Source organism: Pipistrellus kuhlii, unplaced genomic scaffold (genome assembly GCF_014108245.1).
Source record: "Pipistrellus kuhlii isolate mPipKuh1 unplaced genomic scaffold, mPipKuh1.p scaffold_m20_p_1, whole genome shotgun sequence".
In the NCBI taxonomy this organism is placed as follows: Eukaryota; Metazoa; Chordata; class Mammalia; order Chiroptera; family Vespertilionidae; genus Pipistrellus; species Pipistrellus kuhlii.
In genome coordinates, this window is record NW_023425404.1 from 192,735,056 (window position 1) to 192,762,922 (window position 27,867).

General features: G+C 42.1%; 1 protein-coding gene and 1 long non-coding RNA gene across 3 annotated transcripts in view; both read left to right on the forward strand.

Moving 5' to 3' along the window:
* The first annotated feature begins 6,230 nt into the window (after positions 1 to 6,230).
* Positions 6,231 to 11,377, forward strand: LOC123651469. The gene is made up of 2 exons (XR_006740209.1): positions 6,231 to 6,794; positions 9,484 to 11,377. It is a non-coding gene; the product is annotated as an uncharacterized LOC123651469 (long non-coding RNA).
* A 1,326-nt stretch (positions 11,378 to 12,703) lies between these two features.
* FBXL5 (F-box and leucine rich repeat protein 5) overlaps positions 12,704 to 27,867 on the forward strand; it is a 32,701-nt gene continuing 17,537 nt past the window's right edge. Inside the window, exons 1-5 of one of the 2 annotated variants that reach the window (XM_036420239.2) lie at positions 12,704 to 12,890; positions 21,919 to 22,134; positions 23,360 to 23,455; positions 25,124 to 25,310; positions 27,613 to 27,795. In XM_036420239.2, coding sequence (XP_036276132.1) covers positions 12,807 to 12,890; positions 21,919 to 22,134; positions 23,360 to 23,455; positions 25,124 to 25,310; positions 27,613 to 27,795 — 766 coding nt within the window. In that variant the 5' untranslated portion in view covers positions 12,704 to 12,806. The remainder of the gene's footprint in view (positions 12,891 to 21,918; positions 22,135 to 23,359; positions 23,456 to 25,123; positions 25,311 to 27,612; positions 27,796 to 27,867) is intronic. The other variant, XM_036420231.2, reaches the window with a different exon arrangement.

Genomic DNA, 27,867 nt, shown 5'->3' on the forward strand with positions numbered 1-27,867 from the left:
TCTCATCCTAAGTTTGTCTTCCTTTCCTCAAGTAAACTTTAAATCTGCTCACATGGCATAAAGGGTTATTTTTTTTTATGACATGTTTAAAACCATTCATTAAGCCTCCAGTGTACACAAAGCTCCACGTAGGCAGTGGAGTTGGTGAGGAGAGCGGGAAGAGACGACCAATAGCCTGGAGTTATACCTGGGCATTACCCATGGGTGCTCTGGAGTTTGGATCATTTCAGATGCATCTGATATCCTTGTAGCATGGCCCATGCACAGTTTACCTGATTTACTGAGGTAGCTTGCAAAGACAGGTCATCCTGAGGGGAAGAGGAATGAGCTGGACCAGCACAAACACCCTGGTTGGAGTGAAGGCGGGATTCTGAACATGATGGCGTGGCTGTTCAGAATCCTCACCTTTGCCCTGGCTCCCACCCCTGAGAGCATACCCGCTGCTACAGGGCTTAAGTGACTACGTTTGGAAGCTACTTTCTAGGGCACATGAGGCTGAAACAACTCTCCTTTGAGACTCCTTAACGTGTCACAAAGAAGAAAGCCATTCTTTGCTACCTTTGCACCTAAGCTCATGATCTGAAAATACAGGGCCCAAAGAAAAATGGGAGAGACCCAGCGGCTCACTTGTCACCTGGAGTAGCAGTAGTTATAATGAATTTATAACTGAGCATGTGAGAAACACCCCTGGGGACTCCCAAGTGCTTCATAGTAATGCTTGGGAAGATGTGCTGAGGCCTCAGGTTCTATGTTTGCTGGGGAACCTTAGTGTGAATCACTAAGGTTCACACATTAATGCTATTGTGACTTCATTTGTATCTGGGGGCTGGTGGGACCTGGAAAAATATCCTATATAATAAAAAGATAATATGTAAATTGACCATACTTTCACTATGACCAAGCCATGTGCACCAGCCAATCAAGGCGAGTATGCAAATCAACCCAACCAAGATTGTGGTTAATTTGCATATCAAGACAGTGTAGAAAGAGGCCAAGTGCTACAGAAGGGAGCAAAACTGCAGAGAAGCAAGCAACCTGGGCAGGGGAGAAGGGAGGGAAGCAGGTGGATAAGGGAGGGAAGTATAAGGGAGAGAAGCAGCGGTCTGGGGGAGAAGGGAGGGAAGCAGGCAGGGAGGGAGGAAAGCAGGAGGAGTGGTGGAGACCACAGCAGGAAGCCCTATTGCAGGAATCTTCCTGCAACGGGCCTGTAGTGGGTTCTATAAAAATGAACCAAGAGTGTCCCTACTTCCCAAAGGGGCCCACGTTAGTGAGGAAAAGGCCGTGTTCACATCAATGAAAAGAAAATGCAACACATTCATTGTGAGCTGATGTGCCGCACTAGCTGCCTCATTGAATGACACATAAGAGAGTTAGGGTCCCATTCTGGAAGAATTGGGGCACCATTAGAAATGGTTGTTTGTTAATCCTTACCTGAGGATATTTTTTCCCATTGGTTTTTAGAGAGTGGAAGGGAGGGGAAGAGACAGAGAGAGAAACATCAATGTGAGAGAGATACATAAATTGGTTGCCTCCTGCACATGCCACAACCAGGGCCAGTAACCTGTAACCGAGGTACATGCCCTTGACCTGGAATCAAACCTGGGACCCTTCAGTCCATAGAGCCGATGCTCTATCCACTAGGCCAAACTGACCAGGGCCCATTAAATGTTTATAACTAAAGGAGAGTCATTTATCAGATCTCTGTCTTAGGAACATGTCTGACCAGTTGGTCTGCTAGAGGACCGAAAAGGGAAAGTTAAAATCAGGGAGACCAAGCAGGAGTTAAGTAGGGCCTAAATTGGGTCGACAGCAGCATGAGCAGCGAAGAGAGGATGGACTAGAGATACTTAAGAGGACTGTGTATCTTATTAAATATTGAAGTGATGGAGAGTGAGAGCTTTTAAAATAACTCCAAAATCTCTAGAGGCAGTATCATGCCCACTAGAAGTTACAAACTCTGGGGGTGGCCTGCCCAGATTGGAATCTTGGCTCTGTTATTCAGGGGCTAGCCTATCTTCTCCTTCTCTGTAAAGTAGGGATGATGATCATATCTACGCTTTATACAGTTTTCCTGTGAATAGATATAACTTAGTACCAAAAAGTGCTTAGCACAGTGTCTTGTACTAAAGTTTGTTTGCTATCATTGTTCCATCAAGGGTAATTTGATGGACAGTGATAAAAATTAGGTGCAGATACATAGACTTGGCAAATGCCATCGACCGAGAAAATAGTGAATTTACTTTTAGAAACACTGAATTTGGAATTTCTGATACACGGTAGTCCCACAGAGTTTGCTAAATAATAATGGAAACAAGCCCTAATTGGTTTGGCTCAGTGGATAGAGCATTGGCCTGCGGACTCAAGGGTCCCAGGTTCGATTCTGATCAAAGGCCTTGGTTGCAGGCACATCCCCGGTAGGGGGTGTACAGGAGGCAGCTGATTGATGTTTCTCTCATAGATGTTTCTAACTCTCTCTTTCTCTCTCTCTTCCTCTCTGTAAAAAATTAAAATATATATTTTTAAAAATAGAAAACGGGCAGGTTCTTTTTTAAAGTACTTTGATCACTTCCCAGGCACTGTCATAAACTCCTTGCCTGTGTCATATCATTTAAACTTCATATAACCACCAAAACCGGTTTGGCTCAGTGGATAGAGCATCAGACTGAGGACTGAGGGGTCCCAGGTTCAGTTCCAGTCAGGGGCTTGTACACCTTGGTTGCGGGCACATCCCCAATAGGGGGTGTGCAGAAGGCAGCTGATAGATGATTCTCTCTCATCGATGTTTCTAACTCTCTATCCCTCTCCCTTTCTCTCTGTAAACAATCAATAAAATATATTAAAAAAAATAAAATAAACTTCATATAACCCTGTCAGATAGGTAGTACTATTTCCATTCCACAGTTTCTTTAGCAAAATAGTGAACAGGTTTGTGGCTTAACAATACTGACAATGGCTTCACTCCTATCTAGAAGGTGAATGAAGTTCTGATTTACTCTGCTGGTGGAAAGTAAGAAAGTAGGCCAGCTGGAATTTGAACCCAGATAATGAAGTGTTTTGAAACCTCTGTCCCCTAATATCTCTTAATACCATATTTGTAAGATATGGTACCCCATTTTATAGTGCTTGATATTTAATAATTAAAAAAATGATCTCTTATTGAATGGCTACTATGTGCCAAACAATTTACATATTTTATCTTCAGTCTTCACAAAAACCCATCAGGGTATCATCATCAATATTTTACAGCAGTGGAAACCAAAGCTCAGAGATGTTCAAAGAACTTCTCCATAGTAGCATAATGACTAAGCAGCAGAGAATGATTTTAGTACAGGTCTGTTTATTTCCAAAGTTTATACACTTTCTACAGTAATCTAGCTTCCAAATTTAGCTGTATTACATTTAGTGTATTGTGTCATTGTGTTTTGTAAGTGATACCATGAGTTCCATGAATTCTACAATCAACTTACCGCGTTAGTAACCAGAATAGCACTTGTCAAACATTAGTTTCATATGAATCATGAGACCTTGCCCCAAGTGTACTGAATGAAATTTCCAAGGGTGAGTCTCAGAAAGCAGCTTATCTTTAAAAGGACCTGCTGGGACATTAATCTGGTTCCCTGAGGGCTATTTTTGAAGAACACTGTCAGGGATGGGACTAGTTCAGGCACCTTGGGCCTATGTACTCTCTGGTTGAAGTCATTGCATTTGTATTGTCAGTACATTTGTATTGCTTCTTGATGATTATTTCTGAACTATCATTAATGTAGCTAAGAGAAGCCCTTAGCTAAGCACCTTGAAGTACTGTGTCCTCTCCTCCTGTTTGCCCACATCCTGTTTCCCGCTCTGCAGCTCTTTGCATTGATAGAACTCCTAGCAAGGCTACCTGGTAGGACAGGTGTTTAGTGGAAAGTCAGGTGTGATAGACATACAGAGAGAGCATTGCAGGGCAGTGAAAACAAGATATCTGGCTTCAAATTCTGCTTTGTTTCTTGGAGCTTTGTTTGGTTCATTCATCTGTGAAACCGGATTGACAGCACCTGCTTCACAACGTTGGGAGATAATGTATATAGTTAGTCTATGAGTTGCGGTCATTGAAGTCTATCATCAACCCATAATTCATCCTTCCATTCGGAGAGGAAGATCATAGAAGTATTTTGCCGCATGTAAAAGGAGGCATAGCATTTCTTAGGAATGTTCCGTTAGAGACTGGCAAGATTAAACATGTGTAAATATGTAATTCTGTATGAATAATAACACTTCCCTTATTTCAACTGACCCTAAACTCCAATTGGACGTTTCCATTTGGTACATATTTCACAACCATCTCACTCACCACCCATCCTGCAGACTAGCTCAACATGACTAACTTTTCCACTCAACGGGCTAGAAGGCCAACTTGACTGCACCCTCAGGAAAGAACCTGATCTAGACAGACTCAGCTAAGACACTCCAGAATTCCTGATCTGCAGGAACTGTGAAACAGTGAACACTTTAAGACACTATGTTTTGGGGGAATTTATTACGCAACACTAGATACATAATGTTATAATAATAAGAAGAAAAAAGTTTCTTCCTTCAGCCAGTGATATTTTGTGTTTCCTGTCACATAACAGCCAAACCTAACTCTGTGACCCGCCCTTCTCCAGTTAATGTGTAGGATTAACTTAACACACACACACACACACACACACACACACACACACACACCCCACAAAACAGTTTTCAAGGAGCTGTGTGTAGGTACCAGAAACTGAGAACTGGAGGAGACCAGAGAGAGAATCTTACCCAATTGGCTCAATTCACAGGCAGAAGTGAAAGCAAATATTTAAGAGCTCCCTATGCCGGGATTTACTATGTTCCATAAAAACATGTAATTCTTAGGACATCCTGTGAGGTAAATACTAATTCATTTTATCATGAGTAAGCCGGGTCAACACTCCAACCACTTTCCTTTTCTGTCTCTCTACTGTTACCAAATACTTTCCAAGCAGTCCCATTAAAAGCCTATGTCAATGTTTTAATACAGTCTTGCACGTGAGGGAAAAGACCTGTAGTAGCCAAATAATCACCAAGGTAGAGACATTTGAGGAAAAGTGAGTGGATCAAATCACAGTTAAATAGTTACACAAAGAGAATAATGTTTGGTTGAAGGGCAAGTAGCCCTTGATGGCCTTATCTAGATGGTTGGTTACTAACTTCCCTTAATAGGTAAGCTCTTGCCTGGGACAGACTTACATGTGTTTTAGATTAATTAACATGTATTGGTCATCACTCTCAGAGGCCCTCTGACCTCACCTAGTGCGTGAAGCTCTAGAATGTGCAAGAGATTTGCCCACGGCCCCTTGGGTAGGTGGTAGTGGCAGAGGTAGAATCAGAACTCAGGTCCCTCCTCCTGTCCCCTCCCCAAAATGCTATTGGTCAATGAATGGGAATCAAACGTGTGTAAGACATTTCTATTTCTTTCTGTCTACGTAGCTCTCAGCATTTTATAATTTTCTGGAAGTAATATTATGGAATCAGGGATATTTTTTGTACTGTGTTTGGGTTTCTGAGGGTGTTTTTGTTTTGTTTTGTTTGTTTAATGTCAGGGGTTGGGAGGAAGGAAACAGCTGATACTTCCCTGAACACTTCTTTTCCCTTTCTGTAGGCAAGAATGAAGCAACCACCTGCCAGATTTCATCATTGTGGGAAATGCAAGCCGACACTTTACAGGAAGCTTATCGTTCATTTCTGTTCCAGCTTGTGATAGTTTTCCTTGATACATGGCTTGAACAGCTCAGGCAAGTTGCCTTGGGAATAGCCACCTTCCCCTCAGGCCAGCTACACAGACACTGTACCATCTGGTTCCATGCAAGTCAGCCCATAATAGAGCCTTTGATGGCAAGTCAGAAGTTGGAATAGACTTGCCAATATTTATTAAAAACAAGATAAGCAACACGCTGGCACGTTTAGGAAGTAAAAGGTCCTCTTCTGCTTGGGATTTTTGCACAGTAACTTGGCACATTATAGCTCCATATTTGTATTGAAGTAAACTATGGCCTTAGCATTATCTAAACTACTTCTCTTCAAAGGGTAATCTAAGGAATGGGACTATGTACGTGGACCCTTAGGTTGCTTGTGGTGTGACCTATATTCTTCCCAGTCACCTTTGCCTGCAGCTCAGCGGTTAGTGGCACATATTAGGTATATAGTTGGTTGATAAAAATTAATGACAGAGAATTGTCTTTCAGTGTAGGGTTAAGTATCTGTTCTAGGCTGAGAAAGACAGATTTTATCTCCCTGATTTTCCATTAACTAGCTCTAGACCTTGGACAAATCAATAACTGTCTAAACACCATTTCACTTTTTTGCCACGTGAGAAAAATAGTACCTTCCACATACAGTAATTGTGAGGCTTACAATGACACTCCACATAAAGCATTTATAGTGTCTGGTGAATGGCAATACCTTAATACAGTATAATTATTATGTTCTATTTCCACCTATATCTTTTTTTTCCCCTTTATTCCTCTCCCCACTCTGCTTTTTCTCATCTTTTTATTTCTGTCCTATCTGTCCCCTTTTTCTTTTATGCTTCTTCCTTGCCCTGGCTTTCTGTTATCCTCTGCCATCATATGTCCAAGCATTTCTTCTTTTCCTGTGTGAGGCATCAATGAGCCACGTATATGGGCTTCACCCCTTTCAAAAAGGCCAAGTAGCAGCTGTACTCCAATCTGATGACCTAGCCTGTTCATCACAAATGGGAGGCATGTGCTTCAAAAATGCCATTTTAGGAAGGGGCACTGAGACTCATTGTGAATACATAAGGACACTGAGCAGGGAAACGCCCAATGAGATAGATACCCCTCCCCCAACTTTCTAGCAACTGCGTGGACTTCTATTTATATATATATATAATTGATATTTTACAGAAAGAAAGGGAGAGGGATAGAGAGTTAGAAACATCAATGAGAGAGAAACATCAACCAGCTGCCTCCTGCACGCCCCCTATTGGAGATGTGCCCAGAACCAAGGTACATGCTCTTGACTGGAATCGAACCTAAGACCCTCCAGTCCACAGGCTGATGCTCTATCCACTAAGCCAACTGGTTAGGGCTATGTGGACTTTTAAAAGAGCTGGTGGCAAACTTGGCAGGAGATGGAGGCCCAGCCACGATGAAGGGTCCTGTATGTGTCATGTAGGAAGCGCCCCGGGGGGGTTTGGTGGTCTCAGGAACAGAACTCAGCTAGAACTTGCTGGAATGGCCTCCTAGTGACAAGCTGAGAAAGGGCCACGCCAGAAGGATGGGGCCATGTGGCAAGAGACGAAGTCAAAGGCCTCAAGGCACAGCCACAAGAAGCCTCCAAGGACTCTCTTTATATGGCTGTGAGGTAGAATGGCCTCCACAGGGCTGGAGAGAGTACCTGTAGCACAGTTCTTATGGTGGTTAATGTCAAAACTGAAATCTTTTTTTAAAAATTAGAACTTTTTTTTTAATCCTCACCCGAGGACATTTTTTTTCCATTGATTTTTAGAGAGAGGGGAAGAGAGAGGGAAAGACAGAAATATCAATGTGAGAGAAACACATTGATTGGCTGCCTCCTGCACATGCCCTGACCAGACAGAGCCTGGGCCCCGGAGGAGCCTGCAACCGAGGTACAAGCCCTTGACTGGCATCAAACCCAGGATTCTTTTGGTTCACAGGCCAATGCTCTATCCATTGAGCCAAACTGGCTAGGGCTAGACTCTTTTCTTTTCTTTTTTTAAATAATGTATTTTTATTGATTTCAAAGAGGAAGGGAGAGGGAGAGAGATAGAAACATTAATGGCGAGAGAAAAACATTGATGGGCAGCCTCCTCACCCCCACTACCAAGGATCCAGTCTTGATTGGGAATTGAACTATAACCTCCTGGTTCATAGGTCAATGCTCAACCACTGAGCACACCTGCTGGGCATAACAATGAAATTTTTAAAAAAAGAAATTGTTTTTCAACTACAGAATTTTGGGAATTTTTTGTTAAAAATTTGAGAAATGAAAAGAAAAAAGTAGCATCTGGCATGGCATTTTAACTCAGTGCCTATCTTTTATTTTAATAATGCCATCATCCCTACCAAAAGCTTTCCTGCTAATTCTGTATCCCTTGTTGATTGGCTATTTTGACTGACAGGGAGGATTAACTCTGGTAGGAGTTAGGAATGGAATTCCAGCTGTTTTACAATAGCAACATTCTTTCATTGCTTGTTTTCACAACTAACCCCCTGTTGGGGAAAGTGCTGAGTCACACACTCAAATAAACAAGAGTTCAATGTCTTGGAGATGACTTTCCCTGACCAGTAACCCTTTCCACTGCCCTCCAGCTAGGATTAAAAAACACTAAAGAAGTGACCTAGCGTCATATTTTTAGGTCACCAGGGAATGACTGGGCATCTTTTGTTTTCCTGGTAGCATGCAGTTTTTCTGAGAGAATGAGAAAGAAGAAACCACATTTCCCCCAAGCACTCATTATAATAGTGCAGATTTTCACTGCTCCCTTCATATGCTTTATCCAGTCTCCTTGGCCAGTAACGAGGTGGTCAGTTAGAATTTCTTTGCTCTCCTAAAACCAGAAAGTATCCTAGGGAGGTAATTAAACCAACAACCTTGGCCTCAATAAGAGTTCCTGATCTGCTGTAGTTGCAATAACCTACAATAATGACACTAAATTGATCAATGTCTTTTTTTTTTCTGGGGCTAAAGTTTAATGTAAATCAATCATTTGTCTGGATGTATCAGGTTATTAATTGCTACATTACTCAGCATATGGAAGTGATGTTAATAGCTTCTTGCCTAGGGAAGAATGACCCATACGACTTATAATTTATTACTTTATTATTATTTTTTCATTTTGTCATCTTAAACTAATTCCCTGAAATGGCCAGAGTCCAAAGTGGCTGTTTTTATTATTCCGCTGACTACACAGCTTCAAATTCTGGATTACAGGGAAACTGTGTTCATGGATTTTTGGTTGTTCAATGCCTATCTCATGTGCCTAGTTCTGGGGGGTACACAGACAAACAACACAGACACAGACAGGCATTGGGAAATAAAACACGGTCTATTAAAAGTTAGTTAACCCTGGCCAGTGTGGCTCAGTGGTTGGGCTGGTTTGATTCCTGGTCAGGGCACATGCCTGGGTTGTGGGCTCAATCTCAGGTAGGGAGAGTACAGGAGGCAGCTGTACTGCTCTGAAACTGACATTTTTCTCTCTCCCTCCCTCTCTAAAAATTAATAAAATAAAGTAAAAATAAATAATGAGAGCAGACGACAGACAGTACTTACCATGTCCCAGGTACTAGTATACGTAGTACACTGGTCTGGAGGGCTGGGTAGGGACCAGGTGACCTGTGGGGGACAGATATAAATGCACTCTCTTAATCCTCACCACAATCCTATAAGGTAAGTATTTGTCTGAGCCAGCTTAGACTGGGGCGCTCATAAACAACTGACATTTATTTCTTAGAGTTTTGGATGTTTGAAGTCCAAGATCAGGATGCCAGCATGGTTGAGGGCCCTCTTCAGGGATAGTCCATAGTAATTATTTTATGCATGAGGAACCTGAGGCCCAGAGAAGTCACGTAGCTTACCAAAGGTCATACAAGTAGTACCAGGCAAAACTGATCAAACCCCTATGGTGTCATGGAACTGTGATGGGTAACAGGCATAAAAGAAGTGAACAGAACATGTCTGGTTCTTGCCCTCCTCAAGATTATGGTCATTGTTAACCAAACACACTTCAATATAGGGACTCCATTTTATTTCTTCACTCTTTACTCACCATGAAGCAAGTAACATAACCCTTCCCAGGCTCCCAGCCTTTCCTGCTTTCTCCCCTCACCCCCTTGTGTGTGTGTGTGTGTGTGTGTGTGTGTGTGTGTGTACATTGGTCCTCCAGCCAACCAGTGGAGAGTTGATCAGGGTAAATGTGAGGCAGGATAGTAAGAAGCTAGAAAAATTCCTTGGCAAGCAATATGGGGAAACAGGCAGCTGAATACACTGGCTGAAGAATTTACAGCCAGATACAGAAGGTCACGTCCCTAGAGATAACATCTAGGCCTCAGTTATATTTCAGCCCCAGGCCCAGAAAAGCAGCCAAACCAGGTGGACGGTGCCAGGACAGAGCGGCTGCAATGGTGCTGACCAATCAGGGGAGACCGCAACCCTAAAGGTCACCTCTGGAAAACTGATGAATATTCTGCTGAAACCCTCTGCTGAGACCTCGACCTCCTCTAGAATTCCCACTACCTTGCAAAAGAGAGATAAAAGCCCTCAAGACAAAGGACTCTAACCTTTCCCCTCCCCCCTCATCCTCTCCCACAAGTGTGTATCTCTCTTTTTTAAAATTTTCTTTATTAAGGTATTACATATGTGTCCTTATGCCCCTTCCCCAAGTGTGCATCTCTTACACTTTAAGGGACCCCTTTTACAACTAGAACAATGGGCAGTGGCAGCTGGTCCCTAGCGAACCCCTAAAACCTGCCCCCAACGTCCCTTTTCTGACTTCCCAGTGAGCTACAGCAGCCCCTCCTCCGCTCATTTTCTTTGCTGTAACATTTCTAGACAAAGCAGCCCCACCTCGCCACTCCTCTGTTGCTTCTTCTATCCTACACCCTTCCTTGTTTCACTCTCCCCAACTTCAATAAACTTCCTCTCAGCATCTCCAGGTCTGGTGTTGTGAAATTTTCCCTCAGAAAGTCGAGAACCCACACGTTACCAGCAGCGCTAGCACACCTTGTCTGGGCCAGGTCCCCTTTCAGGTAAGAAATGGTGCCCATTAACGGGGTTTCCTGGTCTGGGGGGCTGGGGTAGGGACAGGTGACCTGTGGGAGACAGGCATAGAAGTTTCTTTCAGCAATGTGGGCGAGAATAGGCCCCTTTGCTAACCTGACCAGCTCGGGGAAGGCTGCATGGCAGGCTCACAAACTCAGACCTAAGAGAAACCTAAAGGGTGGTCTGAAATTAAAATTTTTTAAAACTAAAAGCAGCTTATGGTGGGTAGTCATGTCCTAGGCTGGTATCTTCCCTGGCAAAGGCCAATCTTTACCTTAACTGAGTCTGTCTACAGCCTTTTTGCATCTACACTAGCATATTTCTGGATTGTGAAAGTACTTTTCCTTTTCTCCGGACCCCTCAATGCACAGGCACTACTCTTGCCGAGACCACAAATCCCCTCATTGTTACTGAGTTAATGGTTGACTGTTAACTATCCTGCAGCCACCTAGTGAAAGAAGTACGTGCCTATCATTTTACTTTTTATCCACTCCCAGAGGTCTCCTGGCTTTGCTTTCTTCCACCTCCCTAATATATGGCCAGTGGATTTCATGTCACCCAGTTACATCTTCTCTTTTGATTGTACTGTGTGCCACAGGTGCAAACCTGCCACTCTCCAGCATTACCTCCATCTGCTGATATCCTGCTTTCCAGCATTTGTCCGCAGCTTGACTCAAATAAACTCACAAAGCTTCTTCACATATATGAACTTTGCTGAGGTGGACAACAGGGATCTCCCTAAGGCTCCTTGCTTTCTGAGCTGCCATTTAAAATGGACATGCCTCAAGGTTCTCAACCGCACTGCTCTCCTGTGACTCTGCCCGTCCCCCACCGCCCAAGGCCTCTCTGACCTCCCTGACCTGCCATTCCATTGACATCCCTGACCTGCCATTCCAGTGCTTGAGGCGCCTTCCCACCTCCTCAGTGCCCTGAAATTTTCCCTTTCTTGAAGCCTCCAGAATTCCAAGGCCTTTCCCTCCCTCCTGCCCCAGAGGAGATGGTAGGCAATGCCCAGCTGATGCCTAGCGCCTTGAACCCTGCCTGCCCTGCCCCCAGACCCAGACCCAGGCACCTGCCCTGAGCTGCCTGCTGGGGTCACTGGGGTCTGTGACCTGCCACTGGGAGGTCAGCCCCGGCTTGAGGAGACCCACACTTGGGAATGGCAGGAGGCAGAGGGTGGCACAGGAGGCCTGGGCCCCACACAGCACAGTCCCCCTGGCACACAGGAGGCCTGGGCCTCGCACAGCAGTCCCCCTGGCACACAGGAGGGCCGGGCCCCGCACAGCACGGTGCCCCTAGCACACAGGAGGCCTGGCCCCGCACAGCACCGTCCCCCTGGCACACAGAAGGCTTGGCCCCGCACAGCAGTCCCCCTGGCACACAGGAGGCCTGGGCCCCGCACAGCAGTCCCCCTGGCACACAGGAGGGCCTGGGCCCACACAGCACGGTCCCCCTGGCACACAGGAGGCCTGGGCCCCGCTCAGCACGGTCCCCCTGGCACACAGGAGGCCTGGGTCCCCGCACAGCAGTCCCCCTGGCACACGGGCATCAGGGCCCAGGCGGGCGGGCAGCGCTCCCTGTCCTGCGGCCACCATGGTGCGTGGCTGCCTTGGCCTCAGGGTCTGCTGGGCGCCTTCTGGGTGAGAGATGAGCCGAGAGCGCCCCTAAAAGCGACACCCCGTTTCCGCAGAGGATGCGTCTTCCTTTGCAAAACAAACAAGGAGGAGCCTGGGTTCCCTTCGGAGACCCGCGAAGCGGGTACGGACCGCACAGGGCGAAGGAGGGAGGTGAGGTGGGCGCTCGGCCCGCGCCATGCGCCGGTCACGTGGGCGGGGGGGGGGGCCCGCATGGCGCCGGCCCGCGCGCCCCCGCCGCCGCCGGGCCTCCCGGGCGCGCGCGCCGACGGGGCGGGCGCATGCGCAGGGGGGCGCGCCGCCTCTGCCCGCGGCGAGGGAGTCTATGGCGAGGCGGCCGCCGCGGCTGCTGAGGCGGAGGCTGGGGCTGAGGCGGCTGCGGCGATGGCGCCCTTTCCCGAGGAGGTGGACGTGTTCACCGCCCCGCACTGGCGGATGAAGCAGCTGGTGGGGCTCTACTGCGACAAGGTAACGGCGCGCGCGCGCGGGGCCGCGGCTCGGGCGGCGGGAGGAGCGGCCGGTCCCCGGCGGCCTGGCCTGCGCCGCGCCCGCCGCCCCGGGCCGCCCCGCCGCCCGTGGAGCTGTCAGCGCCCGCCCGCCGCCCGCAGCCTCCGACGCGCCCGCGGGGATGGCGGGCGGCGGGGTCCTCCCGGCGGGGGGCGGCTTCCCGCGGCCGCGCCCGCCTCCCGCGCCTCCGCCTGGAGGGAGCGGGGCCCGGACCTCCGGGGACCCCGGCGCGGCCCGCAGCCGGGGGCTCCCCCCCAGCCCGGAGGGCGGCCGCGCCCGCCGCCGTCCCGCCCGCCCCGGCGCCGCCGCCCCCCGCCACCCCCGCGGCCGGTTTGGGGGCCCCCCCGCGCCCCTGGGCAAGCCCCCATCCATCCATCCATCTTCCGAACCCCGCGCTGGCCCCGGGGGGAGCGTCTCCCACACACCCGGCTCCTGGGAGCCGCAGCTTCTCGCGGGTTACATTTGGGAGGAACCCCGGGTCTCCCGGCTCAGCAGCTCCTCGTTTGTGGTTATTTTATTTTTTTATTTTTTTCGTGGCAACTTTCTATGGTCCCCAGGTCTGACGCCTGTAGGTTTTGGAATTCTTGGATAAAAAAAGGGGGAGGGAAGGGCTCGGAAAAAGTTGCTTTGCCCGGGGACCTCGTTGGACCCCTTTGGTGGGTGCAGCCCAGGCTGAGCGGGGCCTTGGGCTGACGATCTGAAAACAATAGTAAGAGCCCTCTTTTTTTGTCCGTGTACATCGGGCAGAGTCCATGTGGATGCCCTGGAAACTTGGGGCAGCGGTGTCTCTCGTGGAAGGGAATCAAATTGAAAACAAACAACATTTAAAGTATGGCTTCAGCCAAAACCGGTTTGGCTCAGTGGTAGAGCGTCGGCCTGCGGACTGAAAGGTCCCAGGTTCGATTCCGGTCAAGGGCATGTACATTGGTTGCAGGCACATCCCCGGTAGGGGGTGTGCAAGAGGCAGCTGGGCGATGTTTCTCTCTCATCGACGTTTCTAGCTCTCTATCTCTCTCCCTTTCTCTCTGTAAAATATCAATAAATATATATTTAAAAAAATAAAAAAGTGTGGCTCCAGCGCAGAAACCAACCAACGCTTGGGAATTCTCAGACGTTCCATGGCATTCACAGAACCAACCGTGCAGAGGGGTCCTCACAGCCCGGCGAAATGGTTGGAGGACCCCAGGGTGCTCATTGCCAGGCCACACTCAAAACCAGCAGCTGAAAGGGCACCCACCACCATCCTTCCCTTCCCTTCATTTTGGAAAACTAAAAAAAAAGCAAAACAGCTCTAGCTGGTTTGGCTCAGTGGGCAGAGCATTAGCCTGCGGACTGGAGGGTCCCAGGTTTGATTGCGGTCAAGGGCACATGCCTGGGGTGTGGGCTCCATCCCCAGTCGGGGGCGTGCAGAAGGCAGCCGATCCATGATTCTCTCTCATCATGGATGTTTCCCTCTCTCCTCCCTTGCTCTCTAAAATCACTAAAAAATATATTAAAAAAAATAAAACAAAACCAAAAGCCTAATTCAGACATAGGTTTAAACACCAAGATATTCCAGGGCCGTGCTTGTCAGCCTTGGCTGCTTGTGAGGGCCGCCCCGAAAGCTGTTCGACATCCTGATGCCTACACCGGTAAAATCAGGATCCGGGAGGGTGGGACCCAGGCACCAGATGCACAGTCATGTGCACGGCATGACTTCCGTGTAGGAGGAACCGCATCTCCTACCTTGGCCCAGTAACCGAGACTTTCCCCGGGCCCAGTGACTTTGCAGTCTTTGTCCCCAGCACGTTCCTCACGCGGTTGTGGGGATGCTGCCACGGACAGACCTAGTGCCCTGCCAGTTAGTGAAAGTATAGCACGTGAAATTCTGCACAGGACATAGGACCTGATGATAATAAACGACTCTTGCTGGTTACTGTATTTATTATACTATACTTTTTATCGGTATATTTTTTTTTTGAGTGTACCTTTTCTGCTTATAAAACAAGTTTGCTGTGCATCATGTCATGGCACATCTCTTGACTGCATTATTGTCTCTTGTGCTTGATTTGATCTTCTGTTTTGTACAGTAACGGGTTTGTAGCCTAGGAGCAATAGGCATACCTTGGTGTCTAGTTGGCTATATTAGATTGTATCTAGCTTGATGTTCCCACAACAATGAAGCCGCCGCTTAACGATGAAGTTCTCGGGATGTAGCCCAGCCATTTAGGGGCACGTGACTGTATAATTTTAAGCTCCTAGGTGAGTCCAGTGTGCAGCCAAGGGTGAGAATTACTGCTTGTCTGGGAGAAGCATCAAGCATGGGTTAGCCGTTAGTTAAGCTGAGTAACCCCTGAGTTTTTGAGTTAGCTTAGTGTTTTTTAGCTTCTCTGACAGTATCTTTTAATTGCAGCAAAGATAAAAATGGGGAGGTGTTTTATTTTCTCAAAATCAAAAAGGAAAAGTTAGTGAGGACTGATGGATTCTGAAGTGTGCTCCAATTTAGATTTGGGGAGATTTAGTCCAGGGATTGCAGAAATGGTTATGAAAATTTTTGTGCCTGTGTACATTTCCCTAGGAGGTTTGTGGCCTTCATTGGATTCTAAATGCTTTATACTCTACTAAAATAATCAGGAATCCCAAATTTATTTAATTATACACTAGACTAACCAATCTTATTTAAATTAAAAACTAGAGGCCCGGTGCATGAAATTCATGCATGGAGTGGGGGTTGTCCCTCAGCCCAGCCTGCACCCTCTCCAATCTGGGACCCCTCGAGGGAGTCTCATAATCCCTCACAATCCAGGACTGCTGGCTCCCAACTGCTCGCCTGCCTGCCTGCCTGATTGCCCCAAACTGCTTCTGCCCGCCAGCCTAGCCTGATCACTCCCTAACCACTCCCATGCCAGCCTGATTGATATCTAACTGCTCCCCTGCCAGCCTGTTTGCCCCCAATTTCCCTCCTCTGCTGGCCTGGCCACCCCTAACTGCCCTCCCCTACAGGGTTGATCACCTCCAACTGCCCTTCCTTGCAGGCCTGGTCCCTCTCAACTGCCCTCCCTTGCAGGCCTGGTGCCTCCCAACTACTCTCCCCTGCTGGCCATTTTTTGGTGGCCATCTTATGTCCACATAGGGATAGGATCTTTGACCACATGGGGACAGCTATTGTGTGTGGGAGTGATGGTCAATCTGCATATTACTCTTTTATTAGATAGGATAGAAGCCTGGTGCATGGGTGAGGGCCGGCTGGTTTGCCCTGAAGGGTGTCCCAGACCAGGGTGGGGGTTCCTTGGGGTGTGGGGTGGCCTGTGGTGGTTTGCAGGCCACCCTCTCTCCCCCACCCCCCAACCCAAGTGGAGGCCCTGTATCTGGAATTTATTTACCTTCTACAATTGAAACTTTGTAGCCTGGAGTGGAGCCAAGCTCCCTGCTCACTCCAGCTGCTGCCATTTCTGTTTGGTTTTGTGTATCTTCTATAATTGAAACTTTGTAGCCTTGAGTGGAGGCCTAGGCCGCCAGAATGTGCTGAAAGCTTGACTTCCATTGCTGGAGAAACCCAAGCCTTTCAACTGCTCTTTGTGGCTGCAGCCATCTTGGTTGGGTTAATTTGCATACTTGCTCTGATTGACTGGCGGGTGGCTTGAGCGGAGTGATGGTTAATTTGCATATTACTCTTTTATAAGGTAGGATTTTAAAAAGTAAATCACTAGTTTTGTATGTCATTATCTGGTGATTGAGAACACTAGAACAAATTTGGAAAACACAGTGCCATTTCTAAAAACAATATTTGAGTCAAATAAGATTCTTTTAAATTAAATGTTTCTCTTGCAATAACTAAAAAGCATTTTTTTTTGTTTTTGTTTTGTTAATTCTGACCCAAGGGTATTATTTCCATTGATTTTTAGAGAGAGTGGAAGGGAGAGGGAGTCACAAAGATTGGTTGCCTCCTGCACAAGCCGGTCCAGGGAACAAGCCTGTGGCTGAGGTACAAGGGATGTGCTCTTTACCAGAATCAAACCTGCGACCCTTCCGTCTTCAGGCCAATGCTCTATCTACTGAGCCAAACTGGCTACGGTGGAATAATTTTCAATTTGATATATCATAAGTGAAAATCATCACCAGTTGCAAACTAATTATAGGTAGTTAATGAGATTTAGTCATCAAGATTTCTAGTCCAATTTTCTGACCTGTGGATCATAGACCAAGGTGATTTGGGGATGGAAAGGGAGGCTACATAAGAATTCTCCATCGGATTTTTTCTTGATGCTAATAGTTAATGGAACTCTCCTAGGACGGTTTTTGGGGAACTATTTTGGAAAAAAGTAACTTTTTTATTTTATTTTAATGGCTGAATAGACTATTTGTTTTTACTCATTTGCAAACCCAAATTTTGCCTTCACCGTCTTTTGGTTTTATAGACCAGGGATATCCAATCCAAACAGCCTACATTAAAACTTTACAAAATGAGAACTAGTTTTTATACTCAAACTAAAAAAGATACAAAGCATGTGATTTTACTGTATTCTAAACGTTGACTCTGCCCAGTAATTATAAAGAAGCAGCTGGGACTTGTAGGCCTAGGTTAGCTAGACCAAGTTTACATAAGCACCTAGTAATAGATCCAAATGAAAACTCAAGTCAGGATCATGATTCCTAGCATAATTTTCTGTGTATGAAATCAGAGTAGTTTCTGGAAAAAATTTTGGTAGCATTTTTTATGAAATCTTTTTGCCAATTTACTGACCTTCCCAGTTGGGATAATTTTAGTGAACATTGTCATCAACTGACATTCTTTTTCCAGTTTACTCCAATTCTCCAGTCTTTCCTCTAATCCTCAGAGTTTAACAACATTAATTTTGCCAGTGAGCATTGATTTTCTTCTGTCAGTTGGCTGTAGAGTCACTTGTGTTGGTGATGTGAGATGAGGTCCCAATTCTTAAGGAATTTACACTCAGACCCTAATGGTAGGATGGAAATCCAAATGCACCATAGTGGAAGCCAAGAGGTGTATGGTCAGCTGTCCATTAAATTGTTGGGACTGGTCTTCGAGTCTCTTCAGACTGGTTTCTGAGAACAGAGTAGGAGATGACTGTAGGTTGTGCATGGTACAGAGGTTCCCAGGCTTACACATAAGCCAGTGATAAAAAAAATCAAGTGGTGGAGGCTTTATGGAATGCCCAAAATTTTCAGGTATGAACATTAAAAATGTCATCTACTTTATCACTTTATAAAGAAAGGACATTTTGTGACCAAAGAAACTAGAGGAAGTAAGCTCAGAATAATTTGAACAGATTATTTTTTTTAATTAAACGAATATAGCTTTATGAAGAATTCCTTTAGTTTTCCTTGTTTTTCTATTTCTTTGCATACCTGTAAAAACTGTTATTGACTGGCATTGAGAAGATTGGTTCATTTGAGAGAATGTTGAATTGAGAGCGAGGAGAGGAAGGAAAAGGGTATTCAGTGAGTTCTTACTACATGCTTATGTTATTTCCTTAAATCCTCACAAGAGCTCAGTGAGACAAGTATTACCCCTCATTTAAAGATGAAGAAATGGACTTAGTGGTTAAATAACTTGCCCAACTCACTCAACTAGTAATTAGGGGAGCCTGAATTTTAATCTTAGGATTTTTTTTTTTCCCTTCTAAAGCATTACCTTACTGGTTCTGCTGTTTATTACTAGCTCTATGGTTTTATGCAAAACATTTTCCTAGTGAAACACAGTTTTGTTTTGTTTTTCTATTTGTAGAGTTAGTTTGACCAGAAATAGTTGGGTTTCTTCATTATGTGTAAAACTCCCTTGACTAAAACAGCATTGTTTGGTAATAGTGTTTGGGTTTTGTTATGCTGTTTTCATAGATATTTTTGAACTTATTACCTAGATTTTAAGTGACACACAACTTTTCAAATCAATTTGAAGCCAGGCTCTAAGATTTTAGGTTGTAGAGTGCCTGAAACAGAGTCAGCTCTCAATTTTTAAAATATGGGAGATATCATGTTACTGGTTATTACTATTTGTTGATTTAGGTGTATTGTGTTCTACATAGGTTCTTTGTTGAATTTGCTAGGCATCATAGTATACAAGTGTATAGGTTACTTAGGAACTTTTATAGCCTACTATAGAACATTGTTTTTTAGAGTGTATCCTATGACCCATTTGTAGGTCATTAAATCAATTTTAGGGTCAGAAACAGCATTAAAAAATGAAATGGAAAAGTAAATATTAGAGTACATCACAAGATAGGGAATATTATTGTTTGCTGAAATTTTTTTGAAATGTTTGTGATGTGTGTGTGTCTAGATTGCAGTGTATTTCATACTAAGGATAAAAATTAAACATATTTTAAAAATACTACTTTAGAGCAGCATTTCTCAACTGTAGTATTACTGACATTTTGGGACAGATGATTCTTTGTTGTGGAGGCTGTCCTGAAGGATGTTTAGCCCTGTCCCAGACTTTTACCCACGAGAGGTCAGTATCATTTCTGCAGGGGTGACAATTCACAAATGTCGCTGGACTTTGCTTTAGAACTGGCATTCTTTTTAACTATTGGATCTGAAAAGATAACTTTATGATTGGGACTAACATTGTATCTTGTGGAAAGAACATAGATTTTAGAGTAATAGAGATTTATCTCTGTTTTGATGTCTACTACCTGTCTGGTTTGGGTTAAGTTATTTTCTCCGAGCCTCTTTCACTTATAAAATAAGAAATATAACTTTCTATGATTGTTGTAAGATAATATCTAAAAATACTTTGTATAATATTTAGCACAGCATAGGCCTCAATATGTCCCAGATATTATTAGCGTATGGGTTATTTTTTTTCTCAATCAAACCTATATGTTGGAATAACTTTACAGAGGCAAGCAAAATTTTAAAAAACAACTCATAAACATTTTATAAAAGCTAAATAGTTTATGTTCTGGTTATTTTTTTAAGTGCTAAATTTATTGACTTTAGTACCAGTTTTTAAAACAGTTATTTTCAAGTGGAGAAAAACTTACTTGGGTAGTTTCAATAATAGTTTTGAACTAACTATAGAAATAACAGAAAAACCCAAATCTTTGTTCTTTAAATATATTATTATATTTATTAAATATATTATTACATTTCACAAGAATCCTATATGATAGTTAATATTATTAGCCTTATTTTACAGATGAAGAAATCAAGGCGCAGAGCAATTTGATGGCTTTTGCTGACAGAGATGGATTCATACCTAAGCAATCTTGCTCCAGAGTCAGCACTTTTAACCACTGTGCTGGATTGACTCCACATATAACATAGAGTCCTTTTATATATGTGATTTGGTTTCGATCTGGATCCTGCACCTGGGCAGTTGGTCTTTAAATTTGAAAGCTTTTCTAATAGGTCAATGAGAATATATGCAGAATTCCTGCATGTCTTTTAAGATATTACTTTCCTTAACTCATATGAGGGCATTTCCCCCCCTTAATTGAGTTGAGAGGGGAATGCTGTGGGGAGTAGGGGAACGAAAGAGAAACATTGACTTGTTGTTTCACTTATTTATGCTTTCTTTGGTTGATTCTTGTATGTGCCCTGACCTGGGATCGAACCCACAACCTTGGCATATTAGGATGACACTCTAACCAACAGAACTACCTGGCCAGGCCTAGGACATTTTTAACCTTTTTAAAAATTTTTTTTTTTTTTTTTTTTAAGAAATTTTTATTGCTTTTAGAGAGGAAGAGAGAGGGAGAGATAGAAACTCAACAGAGAGAATCATTGATTGGCTGCCTTCTGCATGCCCCTCACTGGGGATCAAGCAGGCAACCCAAGAATTGAACTGTGACCTCCTGGTTCATAGGCTCAACCACTGAACCACACCAGTGGGGCATTTTTTACTGTTTTTTTTTTTATGCCATGCTTTTGTTTTTGTTTTTAAAAAATTTATAGCCATTTTTAATGCATTGTTTTGATTTATCTCTTATTTCTACTAATTTATTTTAAATTAAAAAAAAAAATAAAGTGACACATGATAGTATTTGCTGAAATTAGACACTAGTGAATTTTGTTGTCATCTTATGCAACATTTCCTGGGATAAAAGTTTGTATTTGTTTTTGTGTGGCTCAGTAGGTAACATTTGAAAAAATTAAAAGAATATTTTAGGATGTGAAAATTATATGAAAATCAAATTAAGTCCATAAATAAAGTTCTTTTGGAATACAGCCACACTCATTTGTATGACTGTTTTTGTGTAACAACAGCTGAATTGCTTTGCAAAACTTTAAATATTTACTGCTTGGCTCTTCACACACACACGAAAAACATTGCCAACCCCCTTTCTAGATAATTTACTTACTTATTGTGGTTACTATTCATTGTCTTATTTCCCTTCACTTACATTATAGAATGTAATCCTTATTATGGCAGAGATGTCTTTTTGTGTTAACTGAGGTATCCCAAGTATCAGAAATAGTAGCTGGCTCACGGTAGCTGCTCATTAAATGTCTGAACAGAGTAAAAAAAAAAATGCATGAATTTATAAAGTTGAATGATTAACTTTCAAAGTGATGATAGCTAACATTTACTGAGCATAATTCATTTTAGTCTTACAGGGACCTTACGAAGTATACATGTCATTATTATTACCATTTAACACCAAAAAGACACTAAGACATGGAGGGAGAAAATTAACTTACGTACAGTTACACAGCTAAATAAATGATAGAACTGGGATCCGATCTTAGATCTGGTTTTCTATAAATGACTCTGAATACCTAATCCATACTTCCTTTTACAGAAGCTAAATTAATTCTCGTGAATAGGAGTATCTGTATTTAGCATATGTATAGACTAATAGAATTTGTGGTTTGGTGGGAATCTAGTCTAATCCCTTTTATTTAAAGAAACCGTAAGTTAATCAAGTAAGCTAACCAAATATAAGGTAGCTATTTTGCTATGTATAAACTAAATAATACATTTCAATATTTATTGGTGCATATTTATGTGTATTTATTATGCCTTTCTTTTTAAAATTTTCAGCTTTCTAAAACCAACTTTTCCAACAACAATGATTTCCGTGCTCTTCTGCAGTCTCTGTATGCTACTTTTAAGGAGTTCAAAATGCATGAGCAGATTGAAAATGAATACATTATTGGTTTGCTTCAACAACGCAGCCAGACCATTTATAATGTACATTCTGACAATAAACTCTCTGAGATGCTTAGCCTCTTTGAAAAGGGACTGAAGAATGTGAAGGTGAGTGGTAAAAATGGCTATTTTACTACCACAACTTGTGTCATCTTCTGCTATGTCATTGGTAAAACTTGTTAGCATTTTATAGTGAATGATGTTATGTTACAAAATAAAAATTTTGACACTTGTTAATAACTGTAAGGAAGACTTTACTCAGGGTTATTGTAGTGGGTTTCAACTCTGAATATGAAAGGAACAAGTGGGCATTCATAGCTAAAAGCAGACTTGGGGCAGGAAAATGTATAAAGTTTTAAGAGAATAATACTTTGGGTAGAATATTAGGAAGCAATTGAATAAACTAGTGGAAAAAAGAAGAGATTAGTGAGCACTCCAAAGGGATAAAATATGCCCACATTTTGAAAGTTTGTTATTTTATATATTTTCCACATTTTAAGATATAAAAGTGACAGATAAGTTACAGGGAGATATTTTAATTCATATGAGGAAGAACTTTCTAGCAATTGTCTGGACTTACAATGATTTACTGTAGTGAAAAATATAGTGAACTCTCCTTGCCTTTAGAAGTTGATACCTTGTCTTTGGAACTGTATATGGTCTTCTGTAGGATAATGTAACATGTATTTTGAATTGCTTAGTAGAAGATACACTAAATGACTTTATTCAACCTTTTCATCTCCTGGACCACATAATTACTAAAATTCTGTGAGACACCAAAAAATATAAAATAGGTATAAGTTTGATTCATTCATACTGGATGGCTCTCATTTGTGTTGGCTATTGTTATTTTTATTTTGTAATCTAAGGAAAAAGAGGTCAGTGGCCTCTGACTAGTCAAGTATTGCATCGTTTAAAAATTCTTGGGGCATACCAGTTTAAAATTACTGTCTTAAAGGGATTCTGTAATGGCAAGAGTCCCATAGGCTTCTGTGGACTACTTGGAGATATATTAAGAAAACTGACACAGAAATTATATAAATATATGCATTAGAAATTAATAAAAGTTTTGAACAAATACTTGGTATTTTTAGACCTTTTATGACATTAAAAATAAATATGAGATCCCATTATTAAAGGAATTCAAGGTTCAAGATGGCTTAAGACATCTTTTATACTAAGAAAGTAAAGAGATCACTTTGCTATTTGTTTGTGCTTTTTTTTTTTTTTTTTTTTTTTTTTAAGGTTTTATGTTGCATTTGAAACTGACTTCTTAGGACCAGGAAATAATGAAGCAGAATTTTTACAGAATACTTATTTTGTTTGTTTCTAGAATGAATATGAGCAGTTAAATTATGAGAAACAGCTGAAAGAGAGATTGGAGGCATTTACAAGAGATTTTCTTCCTCATATGAAAGAGGAAGAGGAGGTAAGCATAATTTTTCCTCCTTGTGATTTTGATTTAAAAATTTTTTAAAAAGTTATTTTGGGCTTGTTCTACCTCTCAGAGCATGGCATGTCTTTTCTCCCCCCTTTTCTTCTCCCAGGAGTGTTACCTTCACCTTTCCCTCTCCTAAGCTCCTAGGACCCTTATTTTGCCTCTATAACTTGTTTCCTGAGCCTACACACTCCTGCTGGCTCACTTCTGTTACTTCTGTGACTTTCCAAATAAACTTTCTTTTTTTTTTTTTTTTAAACAAGTAAATAAATAAACATGTAAATAAGTAAATAAATAAAATGTTATTTTGCCTTTGATTCTTCAAACTAATAGCTAGGAAGATAAACCTCCAGTTTATTTTCACAAATGAAGAAAAACCCTAGAGAAAAAGGCAATCTTTTTTTTTAAACCTCAGAAAGATTGTTGCTTTTCATTGAATGAGTTATTTAATTCATTTTCTTATTATGAAGATGGCACTATATTGAATGTTCATAACTTTTTTTTGTCACCCTAATACATTTTCAGAACCTTTAGAGGGTGCTTTAAACTTTTCCTGTATTTCCAGGCTAATAAAGAATTTTTAGTGTTCTTTTTTTAGTAGTGTATTTTAGTAATTAAAAGATGGTTTAAACTTCAATCTTATGCCTAGTATACATGTGTTAGGATATCACTGAACGGAAAAGCAAACTATTTTCTCATTCTCTTCTTTCTCTGAAGTGGGATGGGCACACTCTCCTCTGAGCACACCCTCGCCCCTTTTCCTTAGGCGTGCGCTTGGCTTCTTCTAGCCTAAGCTGGAAGGGGCCCGAGAGCCTGCACCCAGGGAAGCACTGGGCTTACCCCTGACCCTGTCTCCAGGGCCCTTCCTTTGCCTCTCTGTTTCAAGCTTTGATAAGCTTACTCTCACTTAATGAAAACAAAACAATAAAAAACTAAAGTGGCATGAACATCAGGGTAAGGAATAGAGAAAATATTTGATAAAGAACTGTAGTAAATCAGTTATTATGGTAATTCCTAACTATAGCTTCAGATGGGATGCCGGTATAATTATATTTAAAAGGTTCGCAAAGTTATCATCATAAGCAACCAGCATTTGAAACCACAGAGTTACTAGAGCAGTGCTTTGTAATCTATGATGCACATCAAAATTATCTGTAGAACCATAAAAATAACCCTCCATCTCTAAAGTTTCTAACTGTATAAGTGAGCAGTTGGGAGTAAGCATCTATTTTGAAGAAGAAATCTATATAATGTTGAATGGTTGAAAGTCTCAATAGAGCTTGGCCCCATTCTCCTAGGTTTAGAGCCCTGTTTGGGTGGGTAGAGGCCAGTTACTGTGTTAGCAGGAGGCAGTTAACTGACCTAACTGTCTAACTCCAGAGAAGAGTGAAGAGTGTTGGACAAGCTCTGTACAAGAAGACCTCATTCTGATGCTTTGAAATTGTTTAGGGATTGACTTAGCTAGAGAATTCAGAGAGAGAAAGATCTTTTTGCTAATATTCTTCTCTATAATTTTTGGATAAACCAACTTGGTGGTAACAACTAAAATTTTTATCTCTTTGAAATAGATACTCATAATACTATAGCCATTAATAATTTAAAAGTTGTAGAGTAAAATAAAATAAGCATCTTTCCTTATGACTGTTTTGTTTAATTTAGGTTTTTCAGCCCATGTTAATGGAATATTTTACCTATGAAGAGCTTAAGGATATTAAAAAGAAAGTGATTGCACAACATTGCTCTCAAAAGGATACCGCAGAACTTCTTAGAGGTCTTAGCCTATGGAATCAAGCTGAGGAGCGACAGAAGTTTTTCAAATATTCTGTGGATGAAAAGTCAGATAAAGGTGAGATTCATCTGTAGATAGCAAGTGATTTATTAGTTTCAAGGCCATTTGCTTTTGTTGATATGAACCTTAGATTTTGTTTGAGGAATAACTTAAGACATTTAATTTAATTTCAAGTATAAATTTAATAAAGACATTAGTTTTTATCTTAGAACTTAGTGTTGTTTGATAATTTAGCATCTCATATAGTTGGACCACACAAATGTTGTATTTCTTTTTTTTTTTTTTAATATATTTTATTGATTTTTTACAGTTAAGAAAGAAGGTAGAGAGACGGAGACTTAGAAACATCGATGAGAGAGAAACATTGACCAGCTGCCTCCTGCACACCCCCTACCAGGGATGTGCCCGCAACCAATGTACATGCCCTTGGCCGGAATCGAACCTGGGACCTTTCAGTCCGCAGGCTGACGCTCTATCCACTGAGCCAAACTGGTTTCGGCAAACGTTGTATTTCTTAAAGGGATTGATATATACATAAACTAGTAATAATTGGCCTATCAAAATTACTGAAAACTATATAGAGAGCACTTTTGCAGTATCATCCAAAGATTTGTTTTGATTTCAGAGAGGAAGGGAGAGGGGGAGAGGCAGATAGAAATATCAAACCTCAGAGGGAAGTAAGCGGGTAAGGAGGAGAGATCAACCAAAGGACTTGTGTGCATGCAAATAAGCCTAACCAGTGGCCATGGACAACAGGGGTTTGGGGCATATGTGGGGAGGGCTTTGGGATGAGGACAATTATATGATACCATAATCAGTAAAAATTATATAAAATATAAATGGACAACTCATAGTAGGAGAAACACACTGCTAATAAATATTTTAAAATGTAAAAAAAAAAGAAACATCAATGATGAGAGAGAATCATTGATTGGCTGCCTCGTGCCCCACACCGGGGATCGAGCCTGCAGCCTGGGCATGTGTCCTGACTGGGTTCGAGGAAACCTTTCGGTGCACAGGCTAACACCCAACTCACTAAGCCACACCAGCCAGGGCAAAATATGCCTACTTGTTTCTTAGACTACTTCCTTTTTATTTTTATTTGTCTTTGATAGTTTTGCCATTTAAAACATCGTTTTAAAAAATTGGCATCCTTAGGTTAGTAAAAATTCCTTTGATTATTCTAGTCGGACAGTAGCAATGACATTTCTGTTAAAATAGCATAAAAAGTTTTTTGAAATGGTTTCTTTTCTGTTATTTTTATTTTACAAAGTAGGTGAGATGCATGTTGAAACAAAAATGTTTTTGTAGGTTAAGCTATAATTAAATCTATAAAGCTTGTGTGCTTCACTCTGAAATTCAACTTGGGCCTTAAACACCAAGCCAAGACCTGCTGTGTCTGGTTTAATTGTAGCATATAACATGGGATTTAAAAGCATCACACTTATTACATTTAATTTTCCCACTCCTTCAAAGCAAATTATAGCTGCATTCTTTTAAAAATATTTGTTACTTAAAAAGAGTTGGTGTAAGTAATTTGTTCATAGCATTACAATATTTTTGTGAAGACAAATCATACAAAGTCCTCAAATTCTTCCTAGTACTTCAACAATGAATCTTTTATATTTTATATTCCTTATTATATACCTCAGTTGCTCCCCCCCCGAAAATTGCTACTGAATTAATATTATAGGAAATTAGACATCCAATGACTAATTTCTACAATAGTTGCTGACAAATGATTCTTGATAAATGTATGTCAGCATTAGAAATACTTCCTATATTGTCTCAATTGGCTCATAAATATAGACATATAAGTAGATTAGGGTGTTATTTATAGGTTAAAAAATTCAGATTTCACAGACTCTCATATAAAATGTGAAAAGAGGGGAAACTTGGAGGATACTCACAGGTGTCATAATGTATGAATGGGAAATGTTATGAGATTTGTGTGTGTCATTACAAATGCCTAGGAGATCTCATAATCTAGTCGACTCCACACTTGTTGACTTAAAGCCGTATAACCTGTTGGATTTCTTTTTCAAACGATGCTGCTTATGCTACAAAGTGAGTATTGTTTTTTCTGTGACGCGTTTGTAAGAGGAAGTCGATTCTGTGTTTGCTATTGTAGCTCCTACTGATGAAGTACGATTTGAGCCATGATAGTTTAACCCTACGGATTCTTAACAAGTTTAACATCCCTATGTTACCTCTAATCCATGTTACTTCCTTTTCACATCTTGCAAGCAGGAAGAAGTGGACTTTAGGCAGTTGATTTTATTTATAGAAATGTGATTGTAATTTGTTATTGCATTTGCTCTTATATCATCTAATGGTAAAGTTTTCTTTTTTATTTCAGAAGCAGAGGTGTCCGAACGATCCACAGGGATAAACCAGCTTCCTCCTGAGGTAATGCTGTCAATTTTCAGTTATCTTAATCCTCAAGAATTATGTCGATGCAGTCAAGTAAGCACCAAATGGTCTCAGCTGGCGAAGACTGGATCGCTTTGGAAGCATCTTTACCCTGTTCATTGGGCCAGAGGTAAGTAAATGGGACTTTTAGTTTGTTTAAAAATATTCCAGTCTGGTGTTTGGGTTTTTGTGTTTTTTTGTG